Below are 21190 nucleotides of genomic sequence, written 5' to 3' on the forward strand. Positions count from 1 at the left end.
AATACTGTGCACACAATGGTGTGGCCATCCATTCCTGCATACTTATTTCATATCTGATATGCACTAGAGATGGAAGGGGGAAAGACACACAGTCTCTCTCCTGTTAGGGAGCTTACATTCTAATGGACAGGACAAAAAATAAGATAACAGATAAAATAAGTACAGATGAAATCAGATACCAGATAAGGTACTTCTATCTAGACTATATAAAGAATTCTTACAACTGAGTATTAAATAATGGCAAAGATTCTGAATAGACATCTCTCCAAAAAAGATACACAAGTGGCCAATAAGCAAATGAAGAGGTGAGGTGTTCAACGTCATTTATCATCAGGGAAATGCAAATCAAAACCACAAAGAGAGGGCGCCTGGGTGGCTCAGTTGGTTAGGCGACTGCCTTCAGCTCAGGTCATGATCCTGGAGTCCCGGGATCGAGTCCCGCATCGGGCTCCCTGCTCGGCAGGGAGTCTGCTTCTCCCTCTGACCCTCCTCCCTCTCATGCTGTCTCTCATTCTCTCTGTCTCAAATAAATAAATAAAATCTTTAAAAAAAAAAAAAAAAAAAAACCACAAAGAGATACCACCTCATACCCACTAGGCTGGCTATAATCAAAAGACAGATAATAGGGGCAACTGGGTGGCTCAGTCATTAAGTGTCTGCCTTCGGCTCAGGTCATGATCCCGGGGTCCTGGGATCGAGCCCCACGTGGGGCTCCCTGCTCAGTGGGGAGTCTGCTTCTCCCTCTCCCTCTGCCTGCCTCTCCCCCTGCTTGTGCTCTCTCTCTGTTAAATAAATAAAATCTTTTAGAAAAAAGATAATAACAAGTGTTGGTGATGACACATTGTTGGTAGGAATGTAAAATGGTGCGGCCACTTTGGAAAATCATCTGGCAGCTCCTCAAAAAGTTAAACAGAGTTATCATATGACCCAGTAATTCCATCCTTAGATATATAACCCAAGGCAAATGAAAACGTGCATGCACACAACAACTTGTATACAAACGGTCAAAGCAGCATTATCCATAATAGCTAAAAAAAAAAAAAAGTAGAAACGCCCCAAATGTCCATCAACTGATGAATGGGTAAATGAAATGTGGTCTATCCATACGATGGAATTGTTTGATAATAAAAGGAAATGAAATATTGATACATGTTACTATAGACACGAACCTAAAACACATGATCCTTCGCGAAAGAAGCCAGTTACAAAAGACTACATACTATGTGGGTCCATTAACATGAAATGCCCAGAACAGACAAATCTAAAGAGACAGAATGTTGATTAGTGGTTGCCTAGGACTGGTGGGGAGGTGATGATGGGATTAGGGGGATGATGGTTAGAGGGGATAGGGCCTATTCTTGGATTCATTGTGGCGATGGCTGAAATCCTGTGAATGTGTTAAAAACCATTGAGTTGTACACTGTTAGTGGGTGAAGTGTATGGTATGTGAATTATTTCTCAATAAAGCTGTTAAAAAAAGGAAAAATAATTACAAATTATGAGAACTAGCCTAATGTTAAAAAATAAAATAAAAACATATGGGGTTAAGATTGAGGAGGACAGGTGGACCCCACTTTGATTTTAGATGAGTTAGTGATTTCTGTGAAGAAGAGGCTGAAAAGTTTGGGAAAGGACTAGGGATGCGAAGAATGAGGGAAGGGGCTGAGCACCAGGCCGTCGGGTTGTCATCTATAACCAATATTCTAGCAGAAGAACTGCTTCAAGCTTCTAATCCTTAGAGCTTTTATGTAACTATATGTGAAGAAAGCATTGGGGTTAGTCACAAGGGAAATAAGATCGTTTCAGTCCTCAAGCAGATTTGTGATTTAGGGGAGAAACAGTTAATTACACATAACTCAAGGGAAGAAGCAAATATGATGATGGCTATAAATAGCTAATCTCAAGTTTCCAAGTCAGAATATCTGTGTCACAGTCCTACTTTTTGAATCTCACCTTTGAGCAACAGAAGGTGGGCCTCTCAGGTTTAGGGGCTGTGATTAGACTGTTTCTCAGGTTCATCCTGAGTTTAAAAATAGGCTTTGGGGGTGGGATATAGAAATTAACCACTAGTTAAGAGCATCACTGAAATGGAAAACCCACCCAACTGATGGAAGACATTTTCATAGGCTGATATGTCTCTATGGCTCTGCTGCCCAAAGGCACTTAATTTCTTGTTTTTCCAGGTGAACCCAAGCCTGATCAGTCAGTTGGAGCAGAATGACTTAAGTTTTGTAGGTCAGGATGTCGATGGACAGAGGATGGAAATCATTGAACTGGCAAGTAAGTGGCTCTTTGTTTTTGAAAATTTTCATGGTAACCTAACGTCTTTTTGTTGTTATATAGGAAGGTATAATTTGTCGTTATATGTGAAGCCATAAGTTGAGACTCGTTTTGTTTGCTCTCCTTTTCCTCTCTCCTTTGAAATAATATGCAACTAAATAGAAATAATATGACTAAATATAAAGTACATGAAAAAAACCAGACCACTTATAATTCTAATCATTTGGGGGCCCACTAGTCTGAATCTACCCGAAAATGATACGTTGTTCCGGGTCTACCAGTTCTACTAGCAGTATGCTTCCTCACCATCCCTGCCCCCTTTCTGGGCCTTCTCCTGTTGCTAGCCTCTAGGCTAGTTGCTCTGGAAAAGGCAGGCGGCCCACTATTGAGTAGCACTCTGCTTTCTCCCTCTTTTGAGGAAGAATGGCCCAGTGCCCTCGCCCCTACTTGTGACTGGTTTTGACATCTGTTGTGTGTGGGATCCGGCCCCTCATTCTACCTGGAGTCTGCCTTTCCGTACCACTTGTGCTCCATGGTCAAGTGTGGGCCAGTCGTTTAACTTTCGAACACTAGTCACTACACCCACAGAAGTTCTTAGTGAGACCAAACACAGCACAAAGGGATAGGGATTTCTGTTGGGGAAGATCGCTGAAGAAGTTGTTTGTGTGGAGGCTGGGACACCCTCAAGAGCCTAGGCACAAACCATACACCATTATTGATGAGACAGAGGACAAGGACACTATTCTCATTCAGAGCTGCAAATACATAGTAAGCCCATGCTTACCGCTGGTCCCAGCTCTTTCTCGAACATTACTTACTACCTGGCCCTTAACAGAAGTGTTTGCCAACCCCTGTTGTAGACCCACACATATATACTTCATTTAACTGACTTGAACCTAACATGTTCTGGTGCCTGCTTGACCTGTTTGTCTATCTGGATGTTCTCCTAGCAATCCCAGCTCAACTTATTTAAACCTAAGTTACATGCTTTCCAAACTAGCTGATCCTCCCGTCTATTTCTGCTAAGTCATGCTCAATCTCCTTGTTCAGGGTTTCTCACCCTCGCCGCCATTGGCATTGGGAGGGGGATCATTCTTTATGGTGGGGGCGGTCCTGTGCACTGTGTGATATTGGGCAACATCCATGGCCTCTACCTACCGGATGCCAGTAGCATCGTCCCCACCTCCCAATGTCACAACACCCCAAACCATCTCCAGACATTGCCAAATGTCCTTGAGGGGCACATTCGCCCCTGGGTGGGAACCCCTGTCCTAGACCATCAGGCTTAAAATCGGCCTTATTTAGTTCTTCTTCCCCTCTCTACCCCCAACTTAAAATCAGCTGTCAAGTCCTGTAGATTCTGTCTCTAGAAAGATCGAGCTGCGATTGCATTCCCATCCCTCTCACCCTCATCCCCAGCGCGTGGTGACTCCGACCCAGGGTCCTCCTAAAGCTCCTTCCTGCCTCCAGGCTCTCCCCTCGGCAGCACCTCCTAACGAGGACAGGGCTCTGAGTGTGCAGTGCATGTGACACAAATTCGGTGGATAAACCACGCTCATTTATCAAATGCTTAGTTTGTACGGGATACTGTAAAAATGGTAACCTGATTTCCTAGAACCTACCTTTTCAACCTGTCTTCTTTAGGCTACAGGTATTCTGGACTTACTCTTCTAAATTTCCTACTTCTTTTACCATCTGAGCCCATATCACCATCCGCTACTTCAAATTCCTTTTCTCTGCCCCTTTCCTTTTCTGTCTGGAATCTGTTCAGGTACTTCAGGAGTCCCAAGCAGGGAGCAGAATTGAAGTTGGCGAGAGCTTCTCTGAATGCAGTGACATGTTACCTGGACCCTCAAAGAAGGAAAGCAGTGGACACTGAGTGCACACTCACTAGATGCTTCTGCCTAGACCCCTTGCTAGGGACTCTGCGTGCCTTATGTAACTTAGAAGACAGATGATGTTATTCCCACTTTATAGAGATGTCCAGCTCATCACAGGTGGGGCTGGAGCCAAACCAGGTCCTGCTACCCCCTCGGTAGATGTTACTGTTCCTCTTGTTTGCACTGGACACGCCACCTAACGTTATCAGTCCATGCCCGAAGTTTTGAATTAGAAGATGAGGATGTATTTCCTGTAGTCTCTCTGATGGAAATGCCCATCCTTTAGAATTTTTATAGTGTGGATCACTGGTCAGGGTTGAAGTCTCTTAAATCTTTCTGGTGTGTGAGAGGGCAGAGAATTTCATAAGCAGATTGCTGTTTGCTTACTTCATTCAAGTACTTACTTTCTTTTAATTCTCCTGGCTCTCATTATTGTGAGCAAATACTTAGATGCCTCTTTCATTGCACGGATTTAGATTCCCATTGACACTTTTGAATGAGGGTTGGAAAGGAAACGAGAGACGCTGTAAAATCCTGCCATTTTTTTAAAAAGCCAATTGCAAGGAAATTCGTTTTATTAAGGAAAATTCCCCAGAAGATTCTGATCTTGGCTACCCCTTAGAAGCATTTCTGTGAATGTCTACATTTCCTAAAGGAGTTCTAAAAGGAACAACAAAGGGGCGCCTGGGTGGCTCAGTTATTAAGCGTCTGCCTTCGGCTCAGGTCATGATCCCAGGGTCCTGGGATCGAGCCCCACATCGGGCTCCCTGCTCCGCGGGAAGCCTGCTTCTTCCTCTCCCGCTCCCCCTGCTTGTGTTCCCTCTCTCGCTGTGTCTCTCTGTCAAATAAATAAAATCTTAAAAAAATAAATAAATAAATAAAAGTAACAACAAAGTTTGAGATTAGTATAATGTCAGAACGTGATTCAAAGCAATTAAGAGCACTATTTCAAAGATACTTTATCTGACTGATAGAACACCATCAAAATAAAAACTTTTCATTTCTTTCCTCATATTGGCATAGGGGATTCTCTTGGAGAAAGCGATTCAGAACAGTGGTCCATTCATTCAGATATTTTTTGGTCCCTGGCCATGACACGATTCTTTGTGTAGCTTCTGCTGCAGTTGTACAAAAGCACAATTACCGTCTGTGTCTTTCAAAGACATCCCTAGATGCCGTGCTGTAAGATTCATTGCATCTGAAATTTAAAGCTACATTGCTTCATTTCTTTTCTAAGAGTGGATGATTGCTTTTCTTCTTTTCTTGAGGGGACACGTTCCTGGGAGAGGGTGGCATTCTCTTCACCAACCTCTCATACCTGAGTGTCCCTCTCATTCAAGGAGGCTTCTTCCTAGATGCGATGTACAAGATTTCTACACTGGATTTTTCTGGACTCAGAGCTGTCCAGTGAAACTTGCTGCAATGATGGACTATTCTGCCCTGTTTGATATGGTAGCTACTAGCCACGTGTGGCTATTGAACACTTGATATGTGCTCAATTAATTTGAATGAATTTAAATAGCCACATGTGGCTAAGAGCTACCATTTTGTATCGCAAAGCTTTCAGTGATAACCTTACGAGAGTGGACATTTCCGTCCAGTCATCATTTCCTTACTATTGTAGTAGGAGCTTTGGGTCTCCAGCGGTAAGTGATGGGGATTTGTGATTTTGAATTCCACACTAGATTTTTAGATCATTTGATAAAGCATCTCGTTGAAAGCTTTAAAGTTATATTTACTCCCCCTATAAAACTTATATTCTGTCATCTTCGGTTTGATATACATAGCAATTAAAATGATTTTTAAAGTAGGGAATACAGCGACAACCATGCTCTGTACTATAGTAATTATGGGATTAGAGATTTGCCTGATTTCTAATTAGAAGTTGCTTCCTAATCTGGGGGGAAAAAAAAAAAACCAACATAGTTTTTGAGAGTTCTGATTGGGGGAAGGAATTTGCACTCCTGTAAAATTTCTACCCAGATTTGGAAATGTTGCCCATTTAATGTTTTCCAATCCAAAAGGGGATTTGTGTGTTTAAAAGTAGCTGGGTAAAGCTACTTTTCTGTTCCATTCCATCTAGGAGAACTCGAATTGCTCCTGTACGAGCTTTTTACAACCTTCAATTTGGAAATTGCTTCATTTGCCCCCGATAATATAAATAACATATGCTCATGGAAAAGTTTCACACAGTAGGGAAAAGTATAAGGAAGAGAACAAAAGTATCTTGACCTCTTACCACCTGGAGCTACAACCACCATTAACATGTTGAAAGGCCATCCCTTTATCACTCCGAGACTCGTCCTCACAGGCAATAAGTTGGCAGAGGCTGAAATAGGGGTGCAAGGTCAGTTTCATGTTTGCCACCTCTGATTAATATCCATCGTAAAGCTGTGACGAGAAAAGCGGTCGTACTTGCTGCATTCCCAGGGGACTCTTCCCTTGGGAAAGGAAACGACCTTGTAGGAACTGGCCGGAAGCCAGCTAAGGGACGGAAGGCCCTACAGCTAGCCTCTAGCGTGAGGGATACTGTGGGAATGGAGACAACATACGTCTACGAAGGGCCTTCAAAAAGCAGGTGGACTTTGGGCAAAGCAGAATTCATCTTGCCATTCAAAAATGTTGCTTGGTTTTTCTCCCTCTAACACCTTGCACAGATAAAATGCCAGATCTCTCATTAAGCGAGATGTGTTTTGCCGTTTGAGATTCTGCCTTGAAGATGGTTCGTGAGAGTAGCTGCCAGTGATGGTAACAGGTTAATTGTCTCACCATTTGATGCGTTTTCTTATTCAAAGATAAGACCTTTAAAGCAGCTCTCATGTTTGTCTGCTTCAGTCACATCATGATTATTCTCATTTCAGATCACCCCTATTTTGTTGGTGTCCAATTCCATCCTGAGTTTTCTTCTAGGCCGATGAAGCCTTCCCCTCCATACCTGGGCCTGTTACTTGCGGCAACCGGGAGCCTGCATGCCTACTTGCAACAGGGATGCAAGCTGTCTTCTAGGTAACCAGCTTACTGCTCTCAGCACCAACCCCAGCTGCACTTATATCAACATTTTAGGGTTCTCGTGAAATTTAATATCAGTACAGGACTTTTTTGAAATGAAGAGTAATTTTTTTCTTTCTTACCGATCCTGATTTTTTTTCTCTGAATAAAAATGATTTCTTCACATCCAAGGCAGTGACATGTTAGCTTTCCGAATCACGCTGATGCTGGGTGTTATTTTAGAAGTTTGTGTCATTTTGATAAGTGAAAAATGGGATTTGCTTTTGGTGACTCTGATTAATGAATATATATAAATATTTTATATATTTATTTGTTTTTTTGTGACTAGCCTGTTCATACCCTCTGCACTATTTTTCCTTTTGCTATTGTATCCTTTATCTTACTGATTGGTAAGCTCTTTATACATAAAGGACATTAATCCTTTGTTAGGTTGCAAATAATTTTTCAAAGTGGGTTTGTTTGTCTTTTAAGTTGGTAATCATGGTTTTCTTTTTCCCTAGATCTTTAAAGAAGGACTTTATATAGTCTTTATAGTTTTTTTTTTAAAGATTTTATGTATTTATTTATTTGACAGAGAGAGACACAGTGAGAGAGGGAACACAAGTAGGGGGAGTGGGAGAGGGAGAAGCAGGCCTCAGGCCGAGCGGAGAACTGGACGCGGGACTCGATCCCAGGACCCTGGGATCATGATCTGAGCTGAAGGCAGACACTTAATGACTGAGCCACCCAGGAGCCCCCCTATGCCCATTATTTAACTTTTTAAAAAATATATTTTGCTATTCTTCCAGATGAATTACGCAACGATTTTTAAAATTGGGTTCAAATAAAAAAAAAATCCCTTAGGGATTTTCATTAAAATTTCTTTACATTTAAATATTAGTTTGGGGAGAATTTATATCTTTACTTCTTCTCCTGCAAGAATATTGGATGCAATAACTTTAAAAGTGGAGGGAACTAGCCAGAATCATAGAGGGGTTATGAAGGGTTGCTAACGCAGTAACCGGATATATGTCATTTATTTTTTATTTTTTTTTAAAGATTTTATTTATTTATTTGAGAGAGAGAGAATGAGAGACAGAGAGCATGAGAGGGAAGAGGGTCAGAGGGAGAAACAGACTCCCCGCCGAGCAGGGAGCCCGATGCGGGACTCGATCCAGGGACTCCAGGATCATGACTGAGCCGAAGGCAGTCGCTTAACCAACTGAGCCACCCAGGCGCCCCGGATATATGTCATTTAGAAGATTACCTTTGCTGACCCTCATCCCAGCAAATAACCCTGGTGATGTTGCAGTCGAGAGCTGCCAGGATCTGTGTCTGGTGTGGTGTGCGTGTGCTTGTGTTACACAAGCCTGCTTATTTGTGACATTACTTGCGAGGAGAAGCTCACAGCTCTCTCATTTCTTGTAGCCAGTTTTCAAACGGGAACAGCTTTACGTATTTCCCTGTCAGGTGTCTTCCTGACTCAATGATCACTCCTTGCTCCGCTGAGCCAGGGCAACTGGTTTCCCGGCTGTAAGAGGGGGGTGGCAGCGGAGGAAGTTAGATGGCCGGGCGAAATAATGTCAGGCTATTTGGCAGCAACGGCCAAGAACGAGCCTTCTCTAATTTGTGTGGACTGCGCACCTGTGTGTTAGATGGCCCGCTGCTTCCCGCGGGGGGGTTGGGGGGGGATGGTGGTTTCTGGGCAAAGCTTAGCAGCAGTTTCTGAGAAAAATGGTTGCTTGCTAGGGACTCCTGAGCAAGACTCAGTATGTCTCGAGGACAAGGCAAGACTTCTTAATATAACTCCGAGGCTGGTATTGGAGTTACAGCTGACTAGCAGGCTTCCGCGGTGGTCAGAGAATTCCTACGTGTCAGCCATAAACCGGTGTGTTTCTTAAGGGCAGCCGACACCTTGTTTATCGTGATCTCCCTGGCTCCCTAGAGCACGGGGTAGTTTAGTACCCATTAAAGTACTAACGTTGGGTAGCAGGGGAGGATGGGTATAGTCTAGTCTAATTTTGACACCTCGCGGGGGTGCGGGTGGTTTTCCAACTAAGAATGGTGACCATGAGTTAACCCAGTGACAGACACCCAGATTCCAGAGGAACCTTGCACTTCAGCTCCTCCCTGCCCAGCTCTGCGGCGTGAGTGAACGATGAAAAGCGAACGAGTGCTTTCGTGGCCAGGCTCTAATGTGAGCTGAGCTGGTACTGTATTTCTGTCAAACAAGATTACTGTCTATAATCCATCACAAACAAACGTAACAAGGAATATGAACACCAGCAGAGTGACTTCCTTCCCCAGAAATTGGCTGACGGTGTGTAATTATATGGCACATGCGCAGCTGACATCTTTAAAGCCCAGAATACAAAAATCTTTGGCTTTGAGTGAGTACATCTGAACTATAACCTCTGCGTTCTGGCCTGTGGAGAACAATTATCTTTTAGTGCCTGGGAAGTTGCGGTGAGAATATTATTTTGGGATCTAGAGCTGATGAGCTAAATTCTTGGCTGCTCTGCTGTCTATAGAGTGGAAACCCAGTTATGAGGACCAATTCCGCCTGGTTTTCAACTTGCAGTCTTCGGTTCGAGAAAGGCATAACAGTTTTAGGATAGTATTTTTTAGGTTTTTATAAGCTGCTCAGGAAGTACATGCAAAATCAAACTGAAAGCCTTTGTTTTGGGGGTCCCCCCAAGACGACCCACACATTTGATGATTAACTAGAAGGAAATCAGAATATAGTGGTACTCATGGTTAAAACTCACTTCAGTGACAGAGTAAGCACACACAGCTGGCTCAGTTAAGAGGAAAAGATGTAAGTGGGGTGTGGAGAAACCTATTTGCAGGTTTCCTATGCCCCCTCCTCCCATGAGAGCTCACACAGAGCTCATCTGCCCTTCAGCAGGGAACATGCAGCAACATGTGTCTGATGTTTGTGCCCAGAGGAGCCCATTTGAGACTCAGAGTTTAGGGTTTTTATTGGGGCTGGTTACATAGGCATTCTCTACCTAGCAACCACTCAAATTCCAGACTCTCAGAAGGAAAGCAAGCATTCACCGTAAAGCACATCAGCCTACACCCAGTGAAATGACCTTATCAGTTAGTAATGGAGAACACATTCTGAAAGCCAAGTTCCTGAGTCGTTCTCCCATCCCACTCCACTAAGCAAGCCCTTCTAAATTAGTGTGAAGTTCTGGTCTTCTTCATCTCTTGCCTACTACAAAGCTTCCTATCTGGTCTCTATACCTCCAGCTTTCCTCTTCTCAGTCCATCTTCCTACATTATTTTGGAGTTTAAAACTCTCAGTGGCTTCCTTTGACTTAGAGAATAAAATGCACACAAATCCTTAGGGAACAGCTTGCAGTCCCTCGATCTCCCTAGAAGCTTTTAATGCCTTTGCCTCAGCTCACACCACTTTTGAGGTCCTTGATATACATTCCTGAACTGCTTAGTGAGAGGTGAATGCCAATCTGTATCCTGTTAGAATGCTACTTCCTGACAGTGGGCATGGGAGGTGGGTGTGGCCTCTCTATTGATTGTAGTGTGTGCATCTCTCCCTCTAAGGCATACTTATCCCCCCTTGGGTACCTCTTTCTCTTTGACTAGGAGGGTAAGATACTTTTTTCCCCCTGCATGAATCTGATGTGCGTTTTCCAGCACTATTTTAAACTTGGGATCACCTTGCCTATTTTTTTTCAACATTTGGGCTGCATGGTTGATGTTGCCAAGGGCCATTCTTGCAGTCTATGGTGTGTAGGGGCCAAGGGCTGGCCATCCCAAGATGGGCCAGTTTGGCATAAAGATTAGTTCAAGTTTGAAGGGGTTTGGGACAGGTCTTCTCAAAATATGCCACGTCTGCACGTGGACTGTTTTGAGTTGAAGGCAATGAAGACCCTGCAGGCTCAAGAGAAACTTTAGTCCCTCCAATTTTCTTCTGTTAATCTGTCTCATGTCACTTTGATTCTTAGTCCAGCTAGGAGTACCTTAAAGGGGACAGGAAATTCTTGCTCCCGGACAGGTGCAAATAGTTTGTTTCTCTGGGGACAGTGTGAACGAGTAGAGCAGGTGCTATGGATTTGGTTTCTGGGTTTGCTGCTTACTGGGTAATTTTTCCCAAGTCTCTACTCCTAAACTTCAGGATCTTCATCCTTTTGGGCTGCTGTAAAGAATAGTTGAGATGGTGCTTTGTACATTTTAAACTGATATAAAAATACTACTTTTTCCCCTTTGTTACATTTCAAGCAAAAGTGAACTGGAAAAAGAAAATGATTCTATTTTAAGTTTTTTAAACACCTTTTAAATCAGCGCCGCCCCCTCTGCCCCCATTGTTTGTCACCAACTGCATACCTTGAGACTTTTTTTGGTAAAGTGCTGCTAATAAACCACATTTGAATACACCTTCCCTTAGGGATTAAATGTTGATTAAAAGGTGCTCTTTATTGATGGTGGTTCACTGCAGTGCTGATGATATGGTGCCAGCCAGGGATGGAGTTAATAGTGATAGAGACTACTGTGCTTTTAATGCCCTGCTGGGGTTGTATTCTACCATTTACTATTCAGTGCAAAACTCATCAAAGCATACTAAGTTTTTATTCCATTGCTCTTACATTTTATGGCTTCCAGGGGCTCTTTGAAAAGGAAGTAAGTAAAGCAGTAACAATGCTTTGGAGAAAACTGTGTGCATGGCAACCTGTTTTAAAACACGCTTTTTCCACATGAAATGGATTTTGATACAAAGCATTGTAGGAACTCATGCATGCTGGGAATCCTAAGTTGGCCATCAAAATTTTTTAAAATTCCAACCACCTCTTTCTGTTAATGGAGAAGAAGTGGCTTAACGGCTGCCCCTGGGATGGCATAAAAAGTGGGATATATGAGGCATTACTATATCTTGTCCTAGTGCCTTGAAATATATGTTTTCTTATATTGGGAATTTACTAGGAACCAGGAATTTTTGACAAACAAACGACGATGACCAACCTTTTGTTTGTCAAAGAACCACACGTAGATTGCTGCAGTCAAGTCTCCTAGGTCAAGCCAGTGTTGTAAGGATAGAGATTCCCATGAATCACTGCTGGTGATTCTGATTTTGTCTTGTAAAAAATCATATAGGGGGCATCTGGCTGGCTCGGTCGGTAGAGCATGTGACTCTTGACCTTGGGGTTGTGGGTTCAGGTCCCACACTGGGCTTGGAGCCTACTTTAAAAAAAAAAAGAAAGTGTGTATATACATATATATATTAAAACTTTTTTTAAAAGAGTGCTTCTGTTATTGGGGGGACACATGGATGCATGAGAGACATTTGCCGTTTGCCATGATTTTAATTAACTGTAGATAGCCAGACCTTAAAAAAATTTTTTTAGGAAGTGACAAGGAGAACCAATGCATGGTGATTATAGTTTGTTGCTGTTGCTGTTTTTATCATTACTCGTTTGTTTTAAAATCAGTGCTATCCAACAGAACTTTCGGCAATGATGGAACTGTTCTATAATCTGCACTGCCGAATATGACAGTCACCAGCCCTACAGGACTATTTGTGGGGCGGTTAGTTGGGCCCGAGGGAGGAGGGATAAAGGAGATGCTGGTCACACCCTTGGAGCCAGCCCTGAGGGTTAACAGCCACACCTTCAGAGCCACCTCTAAGAGCTAAGAGAACAGGAAAGGCCTCGCCACAGAGCTGGCTCAGAAGCCACAAGGGGACTTCCAAGGGCTGAGCATGCGCACAAAAGGCGCAACGTGTCCTTAAGGTCACAGCAAAAGCTCCTTAGAAACTCATAAATATACAATACATAGATAAATACGGTTGTAACAGAATGCGTCATGGGTAGGCGCATGCGCATAAGCCAAAATGTTATATAACCAGCTGTCAATCGAACATATCTGTCAAAGCCAAATTTAGGGAAGAAAACAGGCTTAGAAGGATGCACCTAGAGCTTCTTGGGGCCATTGCCACTCTTGCTCTGATAGTGGCCCGTTTTCGCTCGTGAAAGTGTACTATGCTTATCTACTTAATGAACTCTATCTCCCCATTCTGGTCTCGGGTTTCCAATTCTTCGGTGCATCTGGGGCAAGAACCGAGCAACCCGGTAACATATGGAGCACTTGAACTGCACTTAATATGTGTGAGTGAGGCATGGAATTTTCAGTTCAATTCGGTTTTAATTGACTTAAATGTAGATAGCGTCCTGTGGCTTGTGGCTACCATATTGGGCACTGCAGGTTTAAAACTTCCCCTCCTCAAATATATCAAGATATACACAAATGGGTCTGTATTCTGTGGCATTTCATAAAGTTTAACATGTAAGACCTTGATATCTAATAATTTTCCCTACTGAGAAATGTGTGTACAGAGAAGATGACTTTAAAAGATGGGTTAGTCTTAAGGTAGAGCTGAGATGTCGCGAATTAAGTGAAAATATACTCAGACAAGTATATCTTATGACTTCTTTAAGTTTGTTCTGTGTGAAACTCAAATGAACCCCTAAGTCAGACGCAGCACAGAGTAGCATTCACATTTTACTGAACGTGACAGAGCCGCTGCTGTTCCGTGTGTGGTGATGATCCACATTTTATTCCTAGCGCTTGCTTTTTGCTGGCACGTGGATGCCCTGAAATCAGCACGTTGAGCAGCAATGCCTATTTTAATGATTCTGTTCTTGAGTGCCATGGTTTATTTCATTGTCCTACTTCTGGCCCCTGACACATAGGAAAAAGAATCACCAAACCCGCTCATTTGCCTTAGAAATGACTAAACTCAAGCTGAGTCTCCCCATGCCATTTTGATGTGTTGTCCGAGTTTGGGGGAGCCAGCCATCAGACAGAAATGAGGGCCGTTAGGTTAGAAACAGACCCACCCTACTCTGCTGGCTAATGTGGGCAGGGAATTATTTGGGACAAGAAGCAATTCTGGGGGCCTGGGTGGCTCAGTCGGTTAAGCGACTGCCTTCGGCTCAGGTCATGATCCTGGAGTCCCGGGATCGAGTCCCGCATCGAGCTCCCTGCTCGGCGGGGAGTCTGCTTCTCCCTCTGACCCTCCCCCCTCTCATGCTCTCTCTCTCTATCTCATTCTCTCTCAAATAAATAAATAAAATCTTAAAAAAAAAGCAATTCTGAAAAGCATGCAATTGGCAGTTTTTGTGACTTCTTCATATTTCCATGACTTTTTGAGAGATGCCATGTTATAAATATGTAACTCTCATAAACAACGATGGCTTACATTTTTATGTAGTCTTCAGAGCACATTTAGACATTCCCTTTTGGCCCTCATAACATTTTGGTGAGGTTGTACGTATTGTTACTACTTTTTTCCTAGACTCTCAGGAGTCAAGTGACCAGTCCAAAGATATGTGGCTAATAAATAGTACAACCAGGAGTGTGAGGGGGAAGATGTGGGCCCACCTTACTCTTCTCTGGGCTCCGAGGTCAGGAAGGAAGCAGGTGTAACATCTGATGCCTGAGAAAATGGGAGTTCCTTGGCTCTTTTGGCCTTCTCGCTTGTGGAGTCAGGGGACATGCCCCAAGGTGCCTGCTGGCACATTGCAGCCCAGCTTAGACTTGAGCTTGTGGCCTGGGTTGGCATGATGGGGATGCTGACCCCACCTCGAATGAGCTGTGTGCTGGGTGAATCACCTGAACACCCTAACCTTCATTTCTTCTCCCAGAGGAAGTTGAGTGCAACTTCCAATTCCCTTTTTGTCACACAGAACCAGGAAGGATTCGACATTTGTGTAATGAGAGTGCATGGATAAGGAAGGACATACCAACTTTTGGGGGCAGTTTTTTTTTTGTTTTTTTTTAAAGATTTTATTTACTTATTTAATTGACAGAGAGAGAGAGAGACAGCGTGAGGGGGAACACAAGTAGGGGGAGTGGGAGAGGGAGAAGCAGGCTTTCGGCTGAGCAGGGAGCCCGATGCGGGGCTCGATCCCAGGACCCCAGGATCATGACCTGAGCCGAAGGCAGTTGCTTAACCAACTGAGCCACCCAGGCTCCCCGGGGTGGGGGGGGGCAGTTAAAAAAAAATTATTTAGTTATTCCTGTGTTTTCTTTATTGGAAACCCTTTTGTAACAGAAGTGATTTTCCTGCTCTAAAATCTAAGTAGGAGGTATCTTCTCCTTGATTGTTTTGAGGATCTGTTGATTTATATGTTTATCTAACATGTCTTTTCTGCCAATTCTCAATGCTCTTCTATCTCCTCTCTGTACTCGAGCCCCGCCCCCACAGCCTTTCCAGTATTTTGTTCAAAAGTCAGGGAGGAGAGTGAGGTTGTCTTTTACATTTTTGTTGACCTATTTATTGATACACGCTCAATATGTTTAGAGTAAATCTTTGCTTCCTAACGTGTCAGCAGAGGGTTTCTTCAGTTTGCTTTCCTCCTTAAAAAAAAAGAAAGAAAGAACGAAAGAAAGAAAGAAAGAGTGGATTTTCACGTGTTATGGAATTCAGACTTCTATTGCTGTAAGTCAGCAAACAGTTGGTCAAGGCTAGGAATGGGTCAGTCATAAAACACTTACTTCCTGACAACGTCATCTCCATAGATCAGTAGAACTCCTGTGAAGTTGATTTACTTGCTGATTGATTTGGAACCGAGCAAGAGGAACCCCAACCTGAGCCCATGGCTCAAAGCAAAACTACAGTTGCAGGGCTCTGTCATGGAGAAGGTGTACTTCTGAGGTAACCCAGCATTGCAGCATCTACGTCAGTCATTGGTCCTATTTTGAATACTACATGTGACTCAAGGTAGTCGGAGCATCCCATAAAGCTTCTAATGTGAAAATAGCCATAATTGTGGAAATGATTTCTGAAGCCCTTGGACGTATGAAAATGTTTGTTGCAACGGAAAACTTTCATGCTGCTGGCCTCTATTAGTGGCCTTCAGAAGATTATAAATTTTAATCTAAATTGAAATGCTTTTATAAATTTTCTGAATAAGTTGCTTCCAACTTAAGATGAAAGCAAGTGATCAGCTCCTCTGACAGAAGATCATTGTGTGTGGTTGGACTAACCTCTTTTTGCCGTGACTAGAAAGTGGTAGTAGAATATCGCTTAGCATTTTCTCTGAGTGGAGATTAATCATGGAATGTGTTTTGAATTGTAAATAGAATAATGGTCCAGGGTTTTTTACACCTTGCTAAATTCGTTCCTCTTTTGATCTAGTGATAGATACAGCGATGCCAGTGATGATAGCTTTTCAGAGCCAAGAATAGCCGAGTTGGAAATCAGCTGAAACCAGCACAGGACTGGGAATAATCAGGACTGCCTGAGCAGGTAAGATGGAAGCCTCAAGTAGTCTCTGTTTGTCTTACAGACAAGCTGTTGTCCTGGTGGAGAAGGGACCATTATAGGACTTGCCTTGCAGGATTTTGCTCTCGCGGGATGCTCCCATTTGCCTGGCATAGGCAGCAAATATGAGCATCCCGGAGCATAGTTAGGACAGACCTGACAGCCGATCGTGCTTGTGGGAAACTGGAATGCACCTGAGAAAGCTCACAGTTAGCGCGGGGAAACTGGAATGCACCTGAGGCCAGGAATAAATCTGTAAGTGCACCTCTAAATGTGTATCTGGAGGCTAGAGTGGTTAGAGTTGTCATAGATCAACAAAATTTGCTCTGTAAAGGGCCAGATAGTAAATATTTTAGGATTTGTGAGCCTGCAGTCTCTGTTGCAACTATTCTACTTTGCCATTAGAGGGGGAAAGCAGGCATAGCCAATACATAAAGGGATGGGCATGGCTGTGTCCCAATAAAACTTTATTTACAAAAGCAGCTTGCTGACCCCTGATTTAGGTCATTCATGGAGAAACAGATTTCCATGGATTTGTATAAAATAAAATAGTATTTTATTTCTTTGTAGGGAGATGCCAGAGACTGGCTCAGCTTCTGAGGGCAGCGTATTTTCTCCATGGCTCTTTTAGGCTTTCTGAGGGAGGATAGCAGCCTGGATAACTTTATTAAATTCAAGCTCAGAGGCTGATACTGCCTGGGATAACTCTAGTGTTATGGCAGGCCTTGAAGTGGATGAGCAGCTCTCTTTTCTGGCAAATGTATAGAGTTAATTGCTCCAGTATGAGCTCTCTTCGTTTCACTTAGAAGGAGGATATTCATGTTCACCAGGGAACGCATACCTCTCTCCATTTCGGTTTGCCTCAAACATGGAGACCTTTAGGAGCAAACCAAAATGGTGCAAAGACTAGCTGGAGGTACTTGAAAGACTTACATTATTCAGTTTCTGATGTTGCTAATACTTATATCCTTCTTCTGTTTTTTAAGGCTCTGAAGTAACTGAAGCCAGGATGAAGGAACTATCAGAGGAAATCACCACACTCTTAAAAATCACTCTATTTTCCACCAAACATGGATGTAAAGCCTCGAAGGGGATCTAATAATAGATAAACCAGAACCAAAGGGCTACTTTCCTTTTCAGTCCAGAGGTGGCCTTTGGTTCTCACAAATTTCTGTAGCCGATTAAACTTTTCCCAGCAACCTCACGGGGGAGAAAGCGTGTTTGTGTTTTGTCCGGCATATGGTGATGTCCCGGTAGTGAGCAAGGATCCGGGTAACTGAGCCTTCACTGTGCTGTATGAGAAAGGTGGCAGGGCACATGCCACAGTGAATTTTGAGTCAAACAGGAGTCGTTCTGTGACCTGGAGCTCAACCACAGGTTTGTGTGAGGCCCAAGCTTCTTTTAGTTTGTCATCCTGTTTATTTTTAGCTAAAAATAAAATTAAACATGTCCAAGACTGCGGCGGGGGCAAGTAAGACCCTCGCCGCAGGTGGGCAGAATGTAAAGGGACATAAAAATATATATTATATATGTATATTCATTGAGGCATAATTCACATAATTAACCATTTTATTTTTATTATTTTTTAATTTATTTTTATTTTTATTTTTTTTGAAAGATTTTATTTATTTATTTGAGAGAGAATGAGATAGAGAGCATGAGAGGGGGGAGGGTCAGAGGGAGAAGCAGACTCCCTGCTGAGCAGGGAGCCCAACGAGGGGCTTGATCCCAGGACCCCAGGATCATGACTAGAGCCAAAGACAGACGTTTAACCGACTGAGCCACCCAGGCATCCCTGGAATTAACCATTTTATTTAATTAATTTATTTATTTTAAAAAGATTTTTATTTATTTATTTGAGAGAGAGTGAGAGAGAGCACAGAGGGAGAGGGAGAAGCAGGCTCCCCGCTGAGCAGAGAGCTCGATGCGGGGCTCCATCCCGGAACTCTGGGATCATGACCTGAGCCAAAGGTAGACGCTTAACCAACTGAGCCACCCAGGCACCCCTAGAATTAAACTTTTTAAAGTGAACAGTTCAGGGGCATCAGGTACGTTCGCAACATTGTGCAATCAACACCTGTTTCCAGTCGGCTTCCTGATGTCCCCGTTGAATGCGCTTGAGAGGAGAGTTGTTGCTCACATCTGAGCTTCCTGACTCTAACTTAAATATTTTAACTGCTCAGTTAATTGTTTTGAGTGTGTTGTCTTTGGCCTTTTAACTTTTTTCACTTAATGCTGTAAGGTGTTACAACGTTATTTTTGTAAGACGCTACAGAAAATTCATCTACCAAACACAGGCAGAAGTGAAATGAATAATTCTGGTAAACAAAAATATTAGAGAGCTTTAGAGCTCCACTGGTGAAATTTATAACGGAGATCACAAGAGGCTCCAAATGAAAAGCCCACGAGGTAGGTTAAAAGCCGGAATAGGCCTCATAGAGGGACTTAAGCACTGGGGGCATACTTTACCATCACAAAGGGGTAGCGTGGCTTAAATGGAAGTTTTCGATTGTGATGATTATGATTTCCAAAGTCACTTATACCAGAGTGCTTTCACTGTGGGCTAATGATGCATGTAAATAGGACCAGAAGAAGGGCACTTAAAAACAATAAACCAGCCCTTTGGGGCGCCTGGGTGGCTCAGTCGTTAAGCGTCTGCCTTTGGCTCAGGTCATGATCCCGGGATCCTGGGATCGAGCCCCGCGTCGGGCTCCCTGCTCCGCGGGAAGCCTGCTTCTCCCTCTCCCACTCCCCCTGCTTGTGTTTCTTCTCTCGCTGTGTCTCTCTCTGTCAAATAAGTAAAATCTTTAAAAAAATAAAAATAAACCAGCCCTTTTGTTGTTACTACATGAGGTTTTCCTCTTTTGGAGACACACCTTGACCTTGGAATCCACTGAAGGCTTAATGGTAGTAGCGTGGCTGCTCAGGATAGTCAGCAACCGTGGGACGTGAACACATAGAAAGTTATTATAAATCATTCATTCAAGAAATGTATCTTGAGCCCTCAGCAGGAGCCACAAATGGTATCAGGTGCTGGGGGAAACGAAGAGGAGCAAAATTTGCCCTTGTAGGGGTCCGGGGCAGGGTGCCCCAAGACGGGCCACTTTGGCATAAAGATGAGTTAAAAGTCATCAAAACCTAGCAGATGCAGGAAAAGCTCTCTGCCTCCCCTTCAACAGCCTAATTTTACATTGGAAAGGAAAGCCTGTACGAGGAAGAAAGCTATTAACAGAGACTCCCTTTTATCTAAGAACCTTGTCTGCATAACAGGGCAACCTTGTTTTTCAAAACATCTCCTTTCACCTTCCTGCTAATGAGCTCTCTCCCCTTTGTGTCCTCAGACACCTCCACCTCTCCTTAGCTCCTATAAGCTTCCATGGTGCCTCCTTGTCTTTGGAATTTCCCTATCTGTGTCGATTCCCCTAAGTATGCTATTAAATTTTATTTTCTCCTGTTAATCTGTCTCACGTCAATTCGATTCTTAGTCCTGCTAGAAGGACCTTGAAGAGCAGAGGAAGGTCTTCCTCCCCAGCACCCCCAAAATATGTCTCTTTGGTATAAGAATTCATCTAGGCTGATTTTAAAGAAATAGCAGACATAGGAAAAGCTCTGAAAACTGAGTAGAAGTTACCGTTTGTGTACAGGTCGTTAAACTGCTGTTTGTTTTTCTCCCGTTAATCTGTTTTTTAGGTAAGGGGGTATCTTCTATCCCAGGCTTTGATGGAAATAGAACGTGAACTTGGTGAGCTGCTTTTTGCCATTAGGCTTTAGTCTTTAAGGTTCATGTCCATGAAGATCTCTAAAACACGGTGGTAAATCTATGGATGCCATTCAGTTTTCTCTCTCTGGGATGGGGCTCACTTTCCATTCTGGTAGCTTTCTTGGTACTACTGATATGGGAAACAAAGGCAGAAGAAAAATTATTAAGTTTCCTTACTACCTAGAGCCCACTGACAAGTCCTTGAAATAGGCAGAATGACATTCCTCTAGGGACTCAGCTGCCTCGATGTTAATACTTTGTTAAGGACAAAAGGCAATCCTAGCCCGCCCCCTCCCCCCCCCAGGATCCTATAAGTCTACTTTCATGTATAAAAATTCCTTTGGAAACTTCCTTTATCGCTAAACCCCCCAAGATACATGTTGGCAATCATCCCCCAAGCATATGACCCACCGATATACATCCGAAGGGTCTCGTGACTCAGGTTTTATTAGACAGTAATAAAGGACCTTTTCCCAACAATAGCTAGACCCTCAAGGTCCTGGAAACCTTGCTTCCAAAATTCCTTAAAGACTTACGCTCTCCCTAACCCCCTCCCAACTTGAAAGTATATAATGGGCCACTCCTCATGATCCCAGTGCGGTTCTTTCTGCCCACGGGTCCTGTCCCCGTGCTTTAATAAAACCACCTTTTCGCACCAAGGACGTCTCAAGATTTCTTTCTTGGCCGTCGGCTTCGAACCCTAACATCGTCTTTCCTACATCACTACCTTCTCCTCTGAGAATACTGGTGAAAAGCTGGGGAATGCAGGTGGCACTGTGTGATTACATGGTTCATTTTTAAGCCTCACTGTCAAGTTTTAAACTTCCCATTTTTCCTTGAACAAGAAATTGTTTTGAAAATAGACGTGGGGCGCCTGGGTGGCTCAGTCGTTAAGCGTCTGCCTTCGGCTCAGGTCATGATCCCAGGGTCCTGGGATCGTGTCCCGCATCGGGCTCCCTGCTCTGCGGGAAGCCTGCTTCTCCCTCTCCCACTCCC

At 43.4% G+C, this 21190-nt stretch overlaps 1 protein-coding gene across 5 annotated transcripts in view; it reads left to right on the top strand.

Annotated features, from left to right (window-relative positions):
- The window catches only part of CTPS2 (CTP synthase 2), a 94620-nt gene extending 76982 nt beyond the window's left edge, over positions 1-17638 (top strand). For 3 of the 5 annotated variants that reach the window (XM_081809120.1, XM_081809121.1, XM_081809122.1), the window contains exons 16-19: positions 2184-2280; positions 7022-7166; positions 16309-16419; positions 17421-17638. In XM_081809120.1, coding sequence (XP_081665246.1) covers positions 2184-2280; positions 7022-7166; positions 16309-16378 — 312 coding nt within the window. In that variant the 3' untranslated portion in view covers positions 16379-16419; positions 17421-17638. Of the gene's footprint in view, positions 1-2183; positions 2281-7021; positions 7167-16308; positions 16420-17420 lie in introns of those variants that run through there. The other 2 variants (XR_014141388.1, XM_081809123.1) reach the window with 2 other exon arrangements.
- The last annotated feature ends 3552 nt before the right edge of the window (positions 17639-21190 follow it).

This window comes from Leptonychotes weddellii, chromosome X, assembly GCF_054177405.1.
Source record: "Leptonychotes weddellii isolate Sample4059 chromosome X, ASM5417740v2, whole genome shotgun sequence".
Lineage (NCBI taxonomy): Eukaryota > Metazoa > Chordata > Mammalia > Carnivora > Phocidae > Leptonychotes > Leptonychotes weddellii.